The 19,083-nt window shown below is 43.2% G+C and overlaps 1 protein-coding gene across 1 annotated transcript in view; it reads right to left on the reverse strand.

Annotated features, from left to right (window-relative positions):
* Window positions 1-4,093: 4,093 nt before the first annotated feature.
* The window catches only part of LOC120066756 (transcription factor RFX4-like), a 33,221-nt gene continuing 18,231 nt past the window's right edge, over window positions 4,094-19,083 (reverse strand). Inside the window, exons 15-18 of the mRNA XM_039018225.1 lie at window positions 16,303-16,464; window positions 15,828-15,993; window positions 10,256-10,394; window positions 4,094-5,664 (exon numbers count right to left, since the gene is read on the reverse strand). Of these exons, the coding sequence (XP_038874153.1) occupies window positions 5,392-5,664; window positions 10,256-10,394; window positions 15,828-15,993; window positions 16,303-16,464 (740 nt within the window). The 3' untranslated portion in view covers window positions 4,094-5,391. The remainder of the gene's footprint in view (window positions 5,665-10,255; window positions 10,395-15,827; window positions 15,994-16,302; window positions 16,465-19,083) is intronic.

The following is a 19,083-nucleotide window of genomic DNA, read 5'->3' on the forward strand; positions in this document are numbered from 1 at the left end:
CTTTAAACCGTCCCCTCGCCCCGACACGGGCGCGAACCAGGGACCCTCTGCACACATCAACAACGGTCGCCCACGAAGCATCGTTACCCATCGCTCCACAAAGGCCACGGCCCTTGCAGAGCAAGGGGCAACACTACTTCTAGGTTTCAGAGCAAGTGACGTAACTGATTGAAACGCTAGTAGCGCGTACCCGCTAACTAGCTAGCCATTTCACATCCGTTACATAGGCCATCATTGTAAATAAGAATTTGTTCTTAACTGACAAGCCTAGTTAAATTAAATAAAGGTTAAATAAATAAATACAATCTTACCGTAAAATGCTTACTAATAACAAAAGGGTTAGGGTTAGACTTTGCTAACATTCTACAATTGTCAACAATCAACTCGTCATTGCAGCCCAATCAGCCAGGTAAAACATTCCTGAGCGAAAACAAATCTGCCCAATTAGTGGATTTGGTAGATCCACCCTCTTCTTTTGCCACTCCCACTTTCAGACACACTCCATGTATGCAATTACCCATGACTCACCATTGAGTCTACAACCCATAGGAATCCTCACACTGTTGACTACTTTGACTACTTTAAAATAGCGGAAGCATGGTGGACGCCCACAATGTTTGGCCACTAGAGGCCTCTATCATTCTCTATGGGCTAGCTACACCCCTCTTTCGTGTTTCAACTTTCAACTGTAAACGTCACATTCTCATCGAACGAGTGCACGCGGCGTTCAAGACGTGCAATGATGTACAGTAAAAGTGCGTCAATATTACATTTTTATTTTAATGGGGTTTTGTCTTGTCTTCTTTGCCCTACTAACCATACTGCCGACAGACTTTGTCTTTGTCTATCTACACTCCAGGCATTTTCAATACTGGCCAGTAGATCACAGAATCAAGGGCATAACATGGTCATAAAAATGAATCACAAATCATTCATAGCCTAATGCTGAAAAGTCGGAGTTGAGACCTGGGGAATTGCAATGGAGTTGCCAAAATATAAAAATAAGAAATAAATTGTTGCGTTGTTCAGGATAGGCAGGCAAGCTTGATCTCTCTTTTGACAAACATATCAAGAATATTTCAAGGACAGCTTTTTTCCATCTTCGTAACGTTGCAAAAATCTGAATATTTTGTGCAATAATGATGCAGAAAAACGAATCCATGCTTTTGTCACTTCTAGATGAGATTACTGCAATACTCTACTCTCCGGCTACTCGATTTAAGCACTAAATAAACTTCCGTTAGTACTAAACACGGCTGCTAGAATCCTGACTAGAACCAAAAAAGTTTGATCATATTACTCCAGTGCTAGCCTCTCTACATTGGCTTCCTGTTAAGGCTAGAGCTGATTTTAAGGTTTTACTGCTAACCTACAAAGCATTACATGGGTTTGCTCCTACCTATCTCTCCGATTTGTGAACGGTATGTGTAGCCTATCTATCTGATGCTGTCTGGTCTAAAAGAGTATGACATTGTTGATGCCCGTAGCATTGAATGCAAGGGAAGCCAGTGAGCATTTGGCCTCCCTTGATAAAAAATAATAATTTCATTATAGCCAATCACAATTGGGCTAAACTGAGTGACCTCAGCTGTGAATGGTCCTTAATCCACCAAAAAAAAGTGTCAAGCGATGCCAGTTTGGATTTGGCTTCAGACCAATTACATCGGAAGCCAAACGTCATTGACAGAAAAAAACTTGAATTGTTGCATCTCGTGTCGTTGTCCTCTGGTGGCTAGCTAGCTAGCTAGCTAAAATCATCCTCCCCCTTTCCTAAATTAGCCATGGATGGAGATAGGGATTTGGTTTTACTGAATTCTCCACTCTGGCCAACCATGAGTTCATATTGTTCCCCTGGCCTGAGAGGATGGAAGTTCAACATGTAGCTAGATGTAGTATGCTAATGTTTACGAGCTGGCCTGGCGTAATGTTTCCCATGAAAGAAAGTTAGGCTAGCGAGCAAGCATTTTAGCCAGATAGCCTAGGACAACAAAAACAAAAAATGTGTACTGTATGACAGTCATAGACCATTTAGGCAACATGAAAGAGGAGGATGGCATTGGCATTTCTCTACGAGTAGCGTGAGTCAACATGTTTTTTCTACTTGCACGCACATCACACACACAAACACACACACACAGAAATCAGTACCATGGACAGCCACATCCTATTTAGCTTATGTTGATTGGACTAAATCATTTTTGGTATCTTTTAGTTGTCACTGTATTAGACTAAGCATAGCTGATTAGATTATGTTGAAGTTGAAATGGTGCTGGAATACTGGAGGCAGCTCCTGTTTTCTTTACATCTTGCGGTAACTCTCCGTGGTTCTAAATCAATCGTTTTTAGTAGTCCGAAAATGTCGGAGATGTTATCTTGCTTGACCATGCTGTAGGTCATGTAACTGTTTGTTACATGCAATATGTTTTGTGGACTTAACCAGACAGATATTGATTTCCGGTTTTGTAATGAAACAAATTTGTGGTTGAATTTATTCTGTTTTCTTATTGTCTCAGCCTTGGGCCTATTGTCACGCCCTGACCTTAGAGATCCTTTTAATTCTCTATTTGGTTAGGTCAGGGTGTGACTAGAGTGGGCAATCTATGTTTTCTATTTCTTTGTTGGCCTGGTATGGTTCCCAATCAGAGGCAGCTGTCTATCGTTGTCTCTGATTGGGGATCATATTTAGGCAGCCTTTTCCCACCTGTCGTTTGTGGGATCTTGTTTTTGTGTAGTGCCTGTTAACACTGCAATTACTTCACGGTTCGTTTGTTTTCTGTATTTGTTTTGGTGACTTTCATTGATTAAAACATGTGGAACTCTACGCACGCTGCGCCTTGGTCCAATCATTCTAACGACCGTGACACCTATATATCACGGTGTCAAGGCATATGAATTAACCGGTTATAGAGCAAACAGCACAATTATCACAACACATAGGTTGTAATGTTTTTTTGGGGGGGGGGGGGCTTGGCTTCCCCAGTGATTTTACACATACACCGCTACTGGATAGAGGGTGTCTTTATCCTTCCCTTGCGCCCTACCGGCAAGCTAGTCAGTTATGAATTCAATCCCCATTCTGGAACTGGAAATAGAAATTCTCATAGCTCTTGAATTTGAAATTACAATTTTCTAAATTAACTCATCCCCTACAAGGGGCAAAGGATTTTAGATATGGTAAGCAAGTGCCAAGGGGGTATGATATTATAGTTCTGGTTCTTATCTGCATTCTGACACCTCCCCAATGGCCCAGACTGCTCTAAGCTGGTGTCAAGTGTTTGTGATAAGGCCTATAGTCTTTCAGGACTGTGTGCTTTTCCCATGTTCATTGCATTTGTAACCATTGTACCGAACGGGCCTCCAGCATGCTTGGTTGTGAACTTTTATGGTGTCCAGGAAAATGGGCTCACAGCACAGAGGATCTGCATTCAAAAAAAATTAAGAAAACTTGAAGGTCAAAGGTTACAGGACCGACGTATGATGACCACACCCCAGCAGGAGCTGCTCTTTATAGAAATGTAATTCTTTCCGCAGTGTGGCTTTCGCTTCTCGCCAAGCCCCCACTGGGTTCCCAGTCATCCCAATGCTGGCAAGTGATTGGAGCAAAAATCAGCTCAGAGGATTTGAAAAGATTTGGTCTCCTTTGTCAACATCAAACTCAAATTGGGTTTTAAGGCAGGGGGAGTTGTGCAAAAATATACAGATATACGCCAGATATACAACCAAGAGCTACGATGTGGTGATCCTTTCACGCAAGCCAAACTGCAAGTCTGTTAAGGTGTGTGGTGTGTCATTGCATTTTAATACTGAACACGCCCCTAAAAATGTATTGATCAATATTTCCAAAGAATGATTAGTGTATCATCAATATCAATAAATAATAGTGACAGTTTATCAGTCAGACAAGTTACATTTGAGAATTTCAGTGGAAAGAAACTAGCCTGGCCAAAACTATGAGGTTGAACAAGGTTTGTAGGCTATACACAAACGGACTGCAGAACAGTGAAATGTTCATTACCAATGGTATGTGTTTGAGAGAAGAGAAGAAATAAATGAGAACACAATTCACATTTGCATTGGGGTTTTAGAAATTATTTATGTGGCAACAAATAATTCCACATACATATCAGTTTAAACTGTAACAGTTGTCACCACTGAAGTTGTCGAGTGCTTGTATTTACAGAAAAAAGTGACTATAGTTCATGTGTGTTACACTTTGATATTTGTTCCTTTTTATTCCTACCCATAGGGTAATAGGTCCACAGTAGCTTTGAGTGCATTATAAAACACACACAACTAGGTTAATGTTTCCTTGACTATATCCATAAAAAAACGAAAACAAAATACCAACTGTAACACAGAAAACAAAAAAGAACACAATGTTACAAAGTTACAGAGAATATATCTATAGTGTCTTCCTCCTCCCACAAATACAGCAACAGAGGTTGTGACACAGCACACAAATTATCTGGCTGAGGCACAGCACTCGATCATTAAAAAAAACTATTCATGTGAAACTGACAAGCTAATAAAGGCTCTCCACATGTTTAGCTTTGTCTCAGCCATAAACTTCTCTCATAGTTTTTTGGCTGTATGCCAATTGACATGACTGGGCTCCAGTGGTGAAACATTAAGGCAATCCATCCTGGGTTGTATTCATTAGGCACCAAACGGAAGAAAACAGACAAACGGAGCGACAACCTTAACTTATCACATAAGAAACATTCATGTTCATTTTCCGTGAACTAGGTTAGCATGTCTTCTGGACAATGTCTCAGAGGCCTACTCTGAGTAAGTGTTGACCAAGAGAAAATGGTGTGCATCGTTAAGATACTGTACTGACGTCAGCCACAGTATACAACGTAAACAGAGTTGCGTACATTAGTGTCCCAGTACAGGGAGGGAGGGGTGATGATCAGTGTTTGTTGACTTGGCAGGTTGCCGGGCAAGGATGGGTGTTCATTAATTGAAAAGGCACAGCTGGGCAGTCTCACACTGCACACTTCCACGTGAGATTCTTCCGACTGCCTCTGTTTCTATAATCCCAAAGGGTTTGCACAGCCATTTTCTGCAAACAACAAACAGCACCACCATTGAGGCGATTATTGCCTTCAACAGACTAGGCCTACGCCACAATATTCTGATTGTGTAATGTGAGAAGAAGTCCTGAATCTTGTTTGTCTGTGCTGTGGCCTGCGGATCAAGTTAACAAGGTTACCCAGTTTTGCTACTCTCCAGCCTCTCTCCCCTACCATTACACTGATACTCCTGATTAGGTGCCTCTGGGTCGTGTTGGGGAAAGGCAGTGGGACGTTTGCATCCATAGGCTTGGCAGGCTGCATGGGCATGACTGTGCCCAGGACAGCTCCGCTCTCTGAGGGCTGAATAGGAAGCCTACTTGGCCCAGCCTGTGGTGGCCTCTCCATTGATGTAAGCGAAGCCGGGAAAGTGTTGTGAGTGTTCGTACTCAGAGTTCCTGCGAGGGGCCAGGGGGGAGTACATGTCTCCAGAGGCGGCGTAGCGGGAGGAGTGCATAGGGGGACTGGTGTAACAGCTGTTGGCTGGGGAGACATCCGCCCACCGTGGGGCCACGGGCGTAGGGTGCAGCCGAGGAGCACCTCCCATCAAGCATGGCTCCATCCGAGACATCTGGCTATTGAGCGGGTACTGCCGAAGAAGAGAAGAGAACAGAAGAGAATATTGGGTTTTAGGGTGATGGTATTATATGTAACATGTATGTATCATATCTAGGGCTGGGCTTTTCCCTGAATGCATGACCTGACAGGAGAAACACCAGCCCCTAGTTAGGCTATAGCTGAACTCCAGAGATTTTCCTGGTCACGTAAAATGACCAGGCAAAACTCCTGGCCCTGATGTAATAATTGATGTGAAACATAATAACATATCCTTACTTTCTCTGTAACACTATGATGTTTATAATTCACAATGAATACATGCGCCGAATACAACAGGTGTAGACCTTATAGTGAAATGCTTGCTTACAAGCCCTTAACCAACAATGCAGTTTTAAGAAAATACCTAAAAAAGTAAGAGATAAAAATAACAAATAATTAAAGAGCAGCAGTAAAATAACAATAGCGGGGCTATATACAGGGGGTACCAGTACAGAGTCAATGTGCGGGAGCACCGGTGTAATTGAGGCAATATGTACATGTAGGTAGAGTTATTAAAGTGATTATGCATAGATAATAACAGAGAGTGGCAGCAGCGTAGAAGGGGGGGGAAATGCAAATAGTCTGGGTAGCCATTTGATTAGATGTCCAGGAGTCTTATGGCTTGGGGGTAGAAGCTGTTCAGAAGCGTCTTGGACCTAGACTTGGTGCTCCGGTACCGCTTGCCGTGCGGTAGCAGAGAGAACAGTCTATGACTAGGGTGGCTAGGACTAGGAGTCTTTGACAATTTTTAGGCCCTTCCTCTGACACCGGTTGGTATAAAGTTCCTGGATGGCAGGAACCTTGGCCCCGGTGATGTGCTGGGCCGCACACACTACCCTCTGTAGTGCTTTGCGGTCGGAGGCCGAGCAGTTGTCATACCAGGCAGTGATGCAACCCGTCAGGATGCCCTCGATGGTGCAGCTGTAAAACCTTTTGAGGATCTGAGGACCCATGCCAAATCTTTTCAGTCTCCTGAAGGGGAATAGGTTTTTGTCGTGCCCTCTTCACGACTGTCTTGGTGTGCTTGGACCATGTTAGTTTGTTGGTGATGTGGACACCAAGGAACTTGAAGCTCTCAACCTGCTCCACTGCAGCCCCGTCGATGAGAATGGGGGCGTGCTTGGTCCTCCTTTTCCCGTAGTCCACAATGTATGGTGTAAATGGTAGACATAAATAAGACACTTCCTGGAACTGTTGGACTAGGATAAGTGGTCAACCGGTAGTATTTTCGTTGCCCAGGGTGACCAACGACTAACAGCGAGGACAGAATCAGCTCCTCTTACAAAATATTTGGGACTGGTCGGGAAATCCAACAAAGTGTTATCTCCTTCCCTTCCTCTTGAGAGACCCTCTTACACAAAGCACACACATTGTGCCCGATTTAAGTTCAGAGCAGGGTGGAAAAAAGTGGAAGTAAAAGTATTTCCTCTTTATTCCACTAAATATAAACACACAGGCAACAGTCAGTTCTATTATGAGGGATGGTGGCATGGAAAGAGGCCGTCATCACAGGTCAGGGAGAAGGATGGGTGGTTCAGCGACCTCTTGTTCACGCGCAGAAAAGAGACCATTGAAAAACAATATTTTAATAAACGCCCCCCCTGCCCTGGTCTATGAGTTCTATGGCCACTGGCTCAGAGAGATGAAGAGACTATTGAGTGGTGTGAAGGGGATGCACAGTGGAGCACAGAGCTGGGCCCCTCTGGGCTGGGTCCTGGGCCCCCGGCCAGATCACCTCCCACTGTCTGCTGCTTCCGCTGGTGTGGATAGGAGAGGAGGATTCAGACTGCTGAGGCCCAGCGGATCTCTTCCCACTACAAAAATTAACACCATTCACTGCTGTGGCTAACAGTGTATGAGCTCCACCACCATCACCACCACCACCCTGCTGCTGCACCCCTCCACCTCTCGCCTGCTCTTACTCTTCTTTTTTCTTCTGTTGACCTTCTTGCTCAGTCTCTCTCTCTCTCTCATTCTCTTTCTCTCACCCTCACCAGGGTAAATGTTCTCCTGGCTCTAACTAACCACTCTTGGTGCCACACCAGTTCTAACTCTCTGTCTATCCCCAGAGCATGCCACACTGTTGGCACCAACGCTATAAAATGTGTTTTGCATACTAACAAGCCCCGTTCTCCTTTTCACTTCCTGTTCATATTAACATTCCTCTCTGATTTACTGCCTGTGAAAAATTCAACCTTACAAAAGCTAGGATGGAATTTATGTCCCGCCTACAACCCAACCGGGAATAAACTATCACTCTTCGGTATTATATAGGGAGGTGGATAGATATAAGTGCATAGATATGAGAGGGAGGTCATTATAATGGCATGTTGAAGAAAAAGAAACAAGAATCAATGTAAAAAAAAATGTCATAGCTTAGCATGACTTCTGATTCATTCTGCTTGATTCAATGCCTAATATTTCAATGGTTCTTGCGCCTCTGTAATGATGTACTATGGTGATTAGGTGATTTCCAGGCTTTTCTATAACACAAATAACCCAGCAGACAGCCTCATTTTGAACAGTCTCTTTGTAATGGATTTGATACAGTGTTGCACTGCCTTTCTTCCTGCTCTGCTCTGACGTCAATTAAATACCATGGAGTCCACTCCAGGACCCAAGCCAAGAACAACTATTGCCACCAACAAAGTCTAACAGGTGTGGTGAACAGTGTAAAAAAGCGGGAATTGTAGACTCTGTGGCTAAATGTCACCATCATCAAACAGGCCATAAAGATATACAGTATGTTGGAAGTTTGACAAAGGGTCTTAATGTGTTGAGTAAATATAAAGCCAATCTCGGCACCCAGAACCAAATCTCGTGTGTGCTCTGAGAGACTTATATAGGGCTATGTGCGTAGTATAATGGACATGCGTAGTATAATGGACGTGTGTAGTATAATGGACGTGTGTAGTATAATTGATGTGCGTAGTATAATGGGCGTGCGTAGAATAATGGGCGTGCGTAGTATAATGGACGTGTGTAGTATAATTGATGTGCGTAGTATAATGGGCGTGCGTAGTATAATGGACGTGTGTAGTATAATTGACGTGCGTAGTAGAATGGACGTGCGTAGTATAATAGATGTGCGTAGTACAATGGGTGTGAGTAGTATCATGGACGTGTGTAGTATAATGGACGTGTGTAGTATAACGGACGTGCATAGTATAATGGGCGTGCGTAGAATAATGGGCGTGCGTAGTATAATGGACGTGTGTAGTATAATTGATGTGCGTAGTATAATGGGCGTGCGTAGTATAATGGACGTGTGTAGTATAATTGATGTGCGTAGTAGAATGGACGTGCGTAGTATAATAGACGTGCGTAGTACAATGGGTGTGAGTAGTATCATGGACGTGTGTAATATAATGGACGTGTGATATATAATGGACGTGTGTAGTATTATGGACGTGCATAGTATAATGGGCGTGCGTAGAATAATGGCCGTGCGTAGTATAATTGATGTGCGTAGTATAATGGACGTGTGTAGTATAATTGATGTGCGTAGTAGAATGGACGTGCGTAGTATAATAGACGTGCGTAGTACAATAAGTGTGAGTAGTATCATGGACGTGTGTAATATAATGGACGTGTGTAGTATAACGGACGCGCATAGTATAATGGGCGTGCGTAGAATAATGGCCGTGCGTAGTATAATGGACGTGCGTATTATAATGGACGTGCGTAGTATAATGGGCGCGCGTAGTATAATTGATGTGCGTAGTATAATGGACGTGCGTAGAATAATGGGCGTGCGTAGTATAATTGGTGTGCGTAGTATAATTGATGTGCGTAGTATAATTGATGTGCGTAGTATAATTGATGTGCGTAGTATAATTGATGTGCGTAGTATAATTGATGTGCGTATTATAATGGACGTGCGTAGTATAATTGATGTGCGTAGAATAATGGGCGTGCGTAGTATAATGGGCGTGCGTAGTATAATGGACGCGCGTAGTATAATGGACGCGCGTAGTATAATGGACGCGCGTAGTATAATGGACGCGCGTAGTATAATGGAGCGCGTAGTATAATGGACGAGCGTAGTATAATGGACGCGCGTAGTATAATGGACGCGCGTAGTATAATGGACGCGCGTAGTATAATGGACGCGCGTAGTATAATGGACGCGCGTAGTATAATGGACGAGCGTAGTATAATGGACGAGCGTAGTATAATGGACGCGCGTAGTATAATGGACGCGCGTAGTATAATGGACGCGAGTAGTATAATGGACGCGAGTAGTATAATAGACGCGAGTAGTATAATGGACGTATGTAGTATAATGGGCGTGCGTAGTATAATGGATGTGCGTAGTATAATTCATGTGCGTAGTATAATTGATGTGCGTAGTATAATTGATGTGCGTAGTATAATTGATGTGCGTAGTATAATGGACGTGCGTAGTATAATGGACGTGCGTAGTACAATGGACGTGCGTAGTACAATGGATGTGCGTAGTATAATGTCACTGAATTATCTCCACTGTGATTCCATCCAGTACACCGTTAGTAAATCCTCAGGTGAATGTACAGTAGGTGCTGTGGCCTGATTTGTGATTGGGAGTCCAAGTTGGGATTGACCTGTGCAGAGGTGCGGTGGTAGGCGGGATAGTGGAGGGGGGCAGGGATGCCTGGTTCGTGGGCCAGACTGGGGTACTGGCTCTGGATGGAGTGGGGGTGCTGGTTAGAGTAGCTCCCGTAGTTATAGCTCCCAGTAAACCTGGAGAGAGTACACAAAAACAGGTCAACATCATGTGTTCAATGTGGCTCAGTTGGTAGAGCATGATGCTTGCAATGCCAGAGTTGTGAGTTCAAATCCTACGGGGACCAGTATAAAAATGTAAGTCACTCTGGATAAAAGCGTCTGCTAAATGACAACAATTTTAATGGAGTACTTTAAATGTCTTCTGTCTATTTTTGAGTAAGAAATCAGATATAGTGCCTTCAGAAAGTATTCATACCCCTTGACTTATTCCACAGTGTTACAGCCTGAATTCAAAATTGATTAAACATATTTTTTTCTCTACAATCTACACAAAATACCCCATAATGACAAAGTATTAAAAAAAACATGTTTGTAGAAATGTTACAAAAAAAAACAAAAAAAAATCATTAACATAAATATTCACACCCCTGAGTCAATATATGTTAGAATCACCTTTGGCAGCAAATACAGCTGTGAGCCTTTCTGGGTAAATCTCTAAGAGCTTTACACACCTAGATTGTAACATATTAACAGATTATTACAATTTTTTTAATCTTCAGACTCTGTCAATATGGTTGTTGCCATAGATTTTCAAACCAATTTAAGTCAAAACTGTAACTAGGCCACTCAGGAACATTCAATGTCGTCTTGGTAAGCAACTTCAGTGTACGTATATTATTCGTAGCCATCTATTTACCACCACAAACCGATGCTGGCACTAAGACTGTACTCAACGAGCTGTATAAGGCCAGAATAGATTTTTTATTTTTATTTAACCTTTATTTAACTAGGCAAGTCAGTTAAAAATAAATTCTTATTTACAATGACGGCCTAGGAACAGTGGGTTAATTGCCTTGTTCAGGGGCAGAACGACAGATTTTTACCTTGTCAGTTCAGCAAACAAGAAAATGCTATTCCAGAAAAGGCGCTCCTAGTGGACGGGGACTTTAATGCAGGCAAACTTAAATCTGTTTTACCTCATTTCTACCAGCATGTCACAAGTGCAACCAGAGGAAAAAAAGCTCTAGACCACCTTTACTTCACACACAGAGACGCATACAAAGCTCCCCCTCACCCTCCATTTGGCAAATCTGACCATAATTCCATCCTCCTGATTCCTGTTTACAAGCAAAAACTAAAGCAGTAAGTACCAGTGACTTGCTCAATACGGAAGTGGTCAGATGACGTGGATGCTACGCTACAGGACTGTTTTGCTAGCACAGACTGGAATATGTTCCGGGATTCATCCAATGGCATTGAGGAGTATACCACATCAGTCATCGGCTTCATCAATAAGTGCATCGACGACGTCGTCCCCACAGTGACCGTACGTACATATCCCAACCAGAAGCCATGGATTACAGGCAAATTCAGCATTGAGCTAAAGGCTAGAGCTACCGCTTTCAAGGAGCGGGACACTAATCGGGACATTTATAAGAAATGCCGCTACGCCCTCAGATGAACCATAAAACAGGCAAAATGCCAATACAGGATTAAGATTGAATCCTACTACACCAGCTCTGACGCTCGTCGGATGTGGCAGGGCTTGAAAACGATTACGGACTACAAAGGGAAACCCAGCTGCGAGCTGCCCAGTGACGCGAGCCTACCAGACGAGCTAAACACTTTCTATGCTCGCTAAGAGGCAAGCAACACTGAAGCATGCATGAGAGCACCAGCTGATCCAGACGACTGTGTGATAACGCTCTCGGTAGTCGATGTGTGCAAAACCTTTAAACAGGTCAACATTCACAAAGCCACAGGGCCAGACGGATTACCAGGACATGTACTTAAAGCATTCGCGGACCAACTGGCAAGTGTCTTCACTGACATTTTCAACCTCTCCCTGACCGAGTCTGTAATACCTACATGTTTCAAGCAGACCACCATAGTCCCTATGACCAAGGAAGCAAAGGTAACCTGCCTAAATGATTACTGCCTCGTAGAACTCACGTCCGTAGCCATGAAGTGCTTTGAAAGGCTGGTCATGGCTCACATCAACAGCATCATCCCAGATACACTAGACCCACTCCAATAAGTAATCCGCCCCAACAGATCCACAAATGACGCAATCTCAATTGCACTCCACACTGCCATTTCCCACCTGGACAAAAGGAACACCTATGTGAGAATGCTGTTCATTGACTACAGCTCAGCGTTCAACGCCATAGAGGCAGCAAAGCTCATCGCTAAGGACCCTGGGACTAAACACCTCCCTCTGCAACTGGATCCTGACGGGCCGCCCCCAGGTGGTAAGATTAGGCAACAACACGTCTACCACGCTATTCCTCAACACTGGGGCCCTACAGGGGTGCGTGCTAAGTCCCCTCCTGTACTCCCTGTTCACCCACGACTCCAGCACCATCATTAAGTTTGCTGACGACACAACAGCCTGATTACCGACAACGATGAGAGCCTATAGGGAGGAGGTCAGAGACCTGGCAGTGTGGTGCGTACGGCACAGTACATCACTGGGGCCAAGCTTCCTGCCATCCAGGACCTACAGTTGAAGTTGGAAGTTTACATACACTTAGGTTGGAGTCATTAAAACTCGTTTTTCAACCACTTCACAAATTTCTTGTTAACAAACTATAGTTTTGGCAAGTCGGTTAGGACATCTACCTTGTACATGACACAAGTAATTTTTCCAAAAATTGTTTACAGACAGATTATTTCACTTATAATTCACTGTATCATAATTCCAGTGGGTCAGAAGTTTACATACACTAAGTTGACTGTGCGTTTAAATAGCTTGGAAAATTCCAGAAAATGATGTCATGGCTTTAGAAGCTTCTGATAGGCTAATTGACATCATTTGAGTCAATTGGAGGTGTACCTGTGGATGTATTTCAAGGCCTACCTTCAAACTCAGTGCCTCTTTGCTTGACACCATGGGAAAATCAAAAGAAATCAGCCAAGACCTCAGAAAACAAATTGTAAACCTCCACAAGTCTGGTTCATCCTTGGGAGCACTTTCCAAATGCCTGAAGGTACCATGTTCATCTGTACAAACAATAGTACGCAAGTATAAACACCATGGGACCAAACAGCCGTCATACCGCTCAGGAAGGAGACGCATTCTGTCTCCTAGAGATGAACATACTTTGGTGCGAAAAGTGCAAATCAATCCCAGAACAACAGCAAAGGACCTTGTGAAGATGCTAGAGGAAACAGGTACAAAAGTATCTATATCCACAGTAAAACAAGTCCAATATCGACATAACCTGAAAGGCCGCTCAGCAAGGAAGAAGCCACTGCTCCAAAACCGCCATTAAAAAAAGCCAGACTACAGTTTGCAACTGCACATGGGGATAACGTGGTCTGATGAAACAAAAATAGAACTGTTTGGCCATAATGACCATCGTTATGTTTGGAGGAGAGGGAGGGAAAGAGGGAGGAAAGGGAGAGGCTTGCAAGCCGAAGAACACCATCCCAACTGTGAAGCACGGGGGTGGCAGCATCATGTTGTGGGGGTGCTTTGCTGCAGGAGGGACTGGTGCACTTCACAAAATAGATGGCATCATGAGGAAAGAAAATTATGTGGATATATTGAAGCAACATCTCAAGACATCAGTCAGGAAGTTAAAGCTTGGTGGCAAATGGGTCTTCCAAATGGACAATGACCCCAAGCACACTTCCAAAGTTGTGGCAAAATGGCTTAAGGACAACAAAGTCAAGGTATTGGAGTGGCCATCACAAAGCCCTGACCTCAATCCTATAGAAAATTTGTGGGCAGAACTGAAAAAGCGTGTGCGAGCAAGGAGGCCTACAAACCTGATTCAGTTACACCAGCTCTGTCAGGAAGAATAGGACAAACTTCACCCAACTTATTATTGGAAGCTTGTGGAAGGCTACCCAAAACATTTGACACAAGTTAAACAATTTAAAGGCAATGCTACCAAATACTAATTGAGTGTATGTAAACTCCTGACCCACTGGGAATGTGGTGAAAGAAATAAAAGCTGAAATAAATCGTTCTCTACTATTATATTGACATTTCACATTCTTAAAATAAAGTGGTGATCCTAACTTACCTAAGACAGGGCATTTTTACTAGGATTAAATGTCAGGAATTGTGAAAAACGGAGTTTAAATGTATTTGGCTAAGGTGTATGTAAACTTCCGGCTTCAACTGTATATACTAGTGTCAGAGGAAAGCCCAAAAAATTGTCAAAGACTCCAGTCCCCAAGTCATAGACTGTTCTCTCTGCTACCGCACGGCAAGCGGTACCAGAGCACCAAGTCTAAGACCAAGGACTGCTGAACAATTAATTAAATGGCCACCCAGACTATTTACATGGACACCTCCCCCCAATTTGTTTTTACACTGCTGCTACTCGCTGTTTATTATCTACGCATAGTCACTTTACCCCTACCTACAAGTACTGTACAAATTACCTCGACTAACCTGTACCCCCTGTATATAGCCTCGTTATTGTTATTTTATTGTGTTACTTTTTAGAATTTTTTACTTTAGTTTATTTGGTCAATCTAATTCTTGAACTGCATTGTTGGTTAAGGGCTTGTAAGTAAGCATTTCACGGTAAGGTCTACACCTGTTGTATTCGTCGCATGTGACAAATAAAGTTTGATTTGATTTGGAATTAATAACTTCACCATGCTCAAAGGGATATTCAATGACTGCTTTTTCAAAAATATTTTCCAATGTACCTATAGGTGTCCTTCTTTGCGAGGCATTGGAAAACATCCGTGGTCTTTGTGGTTGAATCTGTGTTTGAAATTCACTGCTCGACTGAGGGACCTTACAGATAATTGTTTGTGTAGTCATTCAAAAATCATGTTAAACTCACTGAGTGAATCCTGAACTTTAGGCTTGCCATAAAAAAGGGATTGAATACTTATTGCCTCAAGACATTTCAGCTTTTCATTTTTTATTAATTTGCAAACATTTCTACAAACATAATTCTACTTTGACATTATGGGGTATTGTGTGTAGGCCAGTGAAAAAACATCTCACTTCAATCCATTTTAAATTCAGGTTGTAACACAACAACATTTTGAAAAAGTCAAGGGGTTTGAATACTTTCTGAAGGATCGGAAAATCTCAATGAGTTTATAACCCCTCTATGAGAGCTTAGCATTCCCCTGTGAGAGCTCATAATTCCCCTGTGAAAGCTCATAATCCCCCTATGAGAGCATATAACCACCCTATGACAGCTCATAAGTCATCTATGAGAGCTCATAAGTCCTCTATGAGAGCTCATAGCCCCATGACAGCTCATAACCCCCTATGAGAGTTCATAACCCTGCTATAAGAGTTTAAAACCTCCCTATGAGAGTTCATAACTCCTCTATGACAGTTCATAACCCCTATGACAGCTCATAATTCCTTTATGAGAGCTCATGACCCCCCTATGAAAGCTCATAACCCCCATAAGAGCTCATAACCCCTCTATGTAAGCTCATAACGTCCCTATGAGAGCTCACCCGTGCTCGTCCCTGTGGGCGTAGACTGGCAGTCGATGGGTGGAGGAGGGAGGGGGCACGGGTGCACCGCTGCGCATGCAGGGCTGCTGCTGTCCGCCCTCGGGAGGAGTGCCGCCTGACGTTGTCACTGTGTACGTAAGGGACCAGGTATATGACTGAACAGCGCCTGGCACACACACGTAACACATACACAGACAGAGACAAATGGATTGGCACAGAGGAATTTACCATGCCGTGACCATTAGAAACCAACCCAATGCATGAGCACAGGCAGGATAGGCCCATTCTAATTAACCATTTAATTCAACTGTCACGTATTAATTAATGTATATTATGTTGGACATGATCATAACATTACCTACAGAACATGACCACTGACGAGTGACATTGCTTCTATTGTAGCTCCAGTATAGTAATAGCTCTATATCCAAGCAACCCTCCCCAGTCCCCCAGTGTTGCTGTCTGTCTCTCTCACCTGTGGTGGCTGTGGCCCCTGTGTACTCTGGGGACTGGGCAGCGGTGGGAGAGCTTGCGGCTGGAACCCCAACTGAGGTGACAGACTTCGGTGGGGAAAATGGCCCTGGGGACGTGGAGGTGGGCGTGGTCTCTGTCAGCATCATCTCTTCCTCTTGTTCAGCTATTAAAGGAGTCAGAGGTCAATAAGCTATTAAAGAGACAGCAGGTTCTTATGTCCTCAAGAGTCAGTGTACTAAACAGCATTCAATATTAGTATTGTCAATAGAGAGGGTGCAAAGCTGTCATCAAGGCAAAGGATGGCTACTTTGAAGAAGCTCAAATAGAAAAAATATTTTGATTTGTTTAACACTTTTTTGGTTACTACATGATTCCATATGTGTTATTTCATAGTTTTGATGTCTTCGCTATTATTCTACAACGTAGAAAGTATTAAAAATTAAGAAAAAATCTGGAATGAGTAGGTGTCCAAACTTTTCACTGGTACTGTACATTTTTGTTGTTGTTGTTAAAATGCATTTGTTGTTGCTGCAGCAACAATACTGATGGTAGCAGGAAAGGTTATTCCAAAGTCCTATAAAGTAGTAGTAATAGTAGTAGTAGTAGTAGTTAGGGTTGCACATTTTGGGGAATATTCAGAGGTGGAAACTTTCCGTGGGAATTATTAAAATATGGGAATTAACGGGAATATATGCAAATTAATATTAATACCATTTAAATGTAGATGTGTTTGGCATTGGATATATTTACCATACCATATGGAGACAGAAACACAAACCTTTTTACCTTATCATAAGAAAGACATAATTGCAAATTATTAAATCCTTCCAATATATATATATTTTTTTAACGAATTGAACTTTAATTAAATTAGTTGACTTTTAACATAGGATTATTTCACTGAACAACAAAAGAAAGGGAATATTGAAGGATCCTCATTGATCCATCGCATCTCCCAAAAAACATTTTCTACATACATCCGTAAAATGATAGTCTAGAAACTAAAGCTTGGTTGTCTTCCTCTCAGGCTTCCATGTCTTCTCCCTGGACCTCCTCAATGTCCACCTCTTGAACATCAGACTCTGAGGCCTTATCTTCACTGTCACTTTCCAACCTTGTTGAGGATGGCTCGTTGTCAGGCTCAAAAAGCCTCAAATTTGCCCGGATGGCCACCAATTTTTCAACTGTTGTATTGGTCAGCTTGTTGCGTGCTTTGGTGTATGTGTGTTCCCAAACAAGGACCAGTTGTGCTCTGAGGCGGCTGATGTTGGTGGGATTTGGAGGATGATGGAGGCAACAGCCTCAGATCCACTAAGTCCCTTCCACCAGGTGGCTGATGAGATATGTTGGCACGACTGCCATATTGCATCTCCATCCCAAAGCCCTTGCTTGGAAGTGTACTTCGCCACACTGCCAAGAACCTTGCCCTCATCCAGGCCAAGGTGATGAGACACGGTAGTGATGACACCATAGGCCTTGTTGATCTCTGCACCAGACAGGATGCTCTTGCCAGCATACTTGGGGTCCAACATGTACGCTGCAGCGTATATGGGCTTCAGGCAGAAGTATTCAAGCTTTTGAATGTATTTCAGAACTGCAGTTTCCTCTGCTTGGAGTAAAAGTGAAGTGGGCAGGGCAGTACAGATTTCTTCTCTTACATCTGCAAGCAAGTCTGAACATCAGACAGAATGGCATTGTCTACCTCAATCCGTGCAATGGCTACTGGTATAGGTTTCAGGAGTATCAGGCTGCTTACCATTCTCTCCCAAAATACATCATCCAGGAGGATCCTCTTGATGGGGCTGTCCATATCGGCAGAGAGACTCCTTCCCCTCCAGGAGACTGTCAAACATGATGACAACACCACCCCAACGGGTGTTGCTGGGCAGCTTCAATGTGGTGCTCTTATTCTTCTCACTTTGCTTGGTGAGGTAGATTGCTGCTATAACTTGATGACACTTCACATACCTAGCCATTTCCTTGGCTCTCTTGTAGAGTGTATCCATTGTTTTCAGTGCCATGATGTCCTTGAGGAGCAGATTCAATGTATGAGCAGCACAGCCAATGGGTGTGATGTGAGGGTAGGACTCCTCCACTTTAGACCAAGCAGCCTTCATGTTCGTAGCATTGTCTGTCACCAGTGCAAATATATTCTGTGGTCCAAGGTCATTGATGACTGCCTTCAGCTCATCTGCAATGTAGAGACCGGTGTGTCTGTTGTCCCTTGTGTCTGTGCTCTTGTAGAATACTGGTTGAGGGGTGGAGATGATGTCGTTAATTATTCCTTGCCAACGAACATTCAACCACCCATCAGAGATGATTGCAATACAGTCTGCTTTCTCTATGATTTGCTTGACCTTCACTTGAACTCTGTTGAACTCGGCATCCAGCAAATTAGTAGATAAAGCATGTCTGGTTTGAGGGGTGTATGCTGGGCGAAGAAGCATCAGAGGTGTGAGCATCAGAGGTGAACCAGCTCGAGCAAGACATTCATCAGTATTTCTCTGACTACATTCCTCCATTGAGTCAAAAACAAAATCTGATTCCAGGAGGACCATGAGCTGTTGCTATCGATATAAATGATTCATCATTTTCACCTCGAATAGAAGTAGAGGGACTTTGCAGAGGTTGCTTGTTGTGAGTGCTGAGAGAACTTTATGCACTTGGCCAGATGATTCTGCAACTTTCTTGCATTCTTCACATATGATTTGGCACAGTATTTGCAAATGTCCTTCTACATTAGCTGCAGTGAAATGTCTCCACACATCAAATAGTACCCGTG

Source organism: Salvelinus namaycush, chromosome 21, assembly GCF_016432855.1.
Source record: "Salvelinus namaycush isolate Seneca chromosome 21, SaNama_1.0, whole genome shotgun sequence".
NCBI lineage: Eukaryota > Metazoa > Chordata > Actinopteri > Salmoniformes > Salmonidae > Salvelinus > Salvelinus namaycush.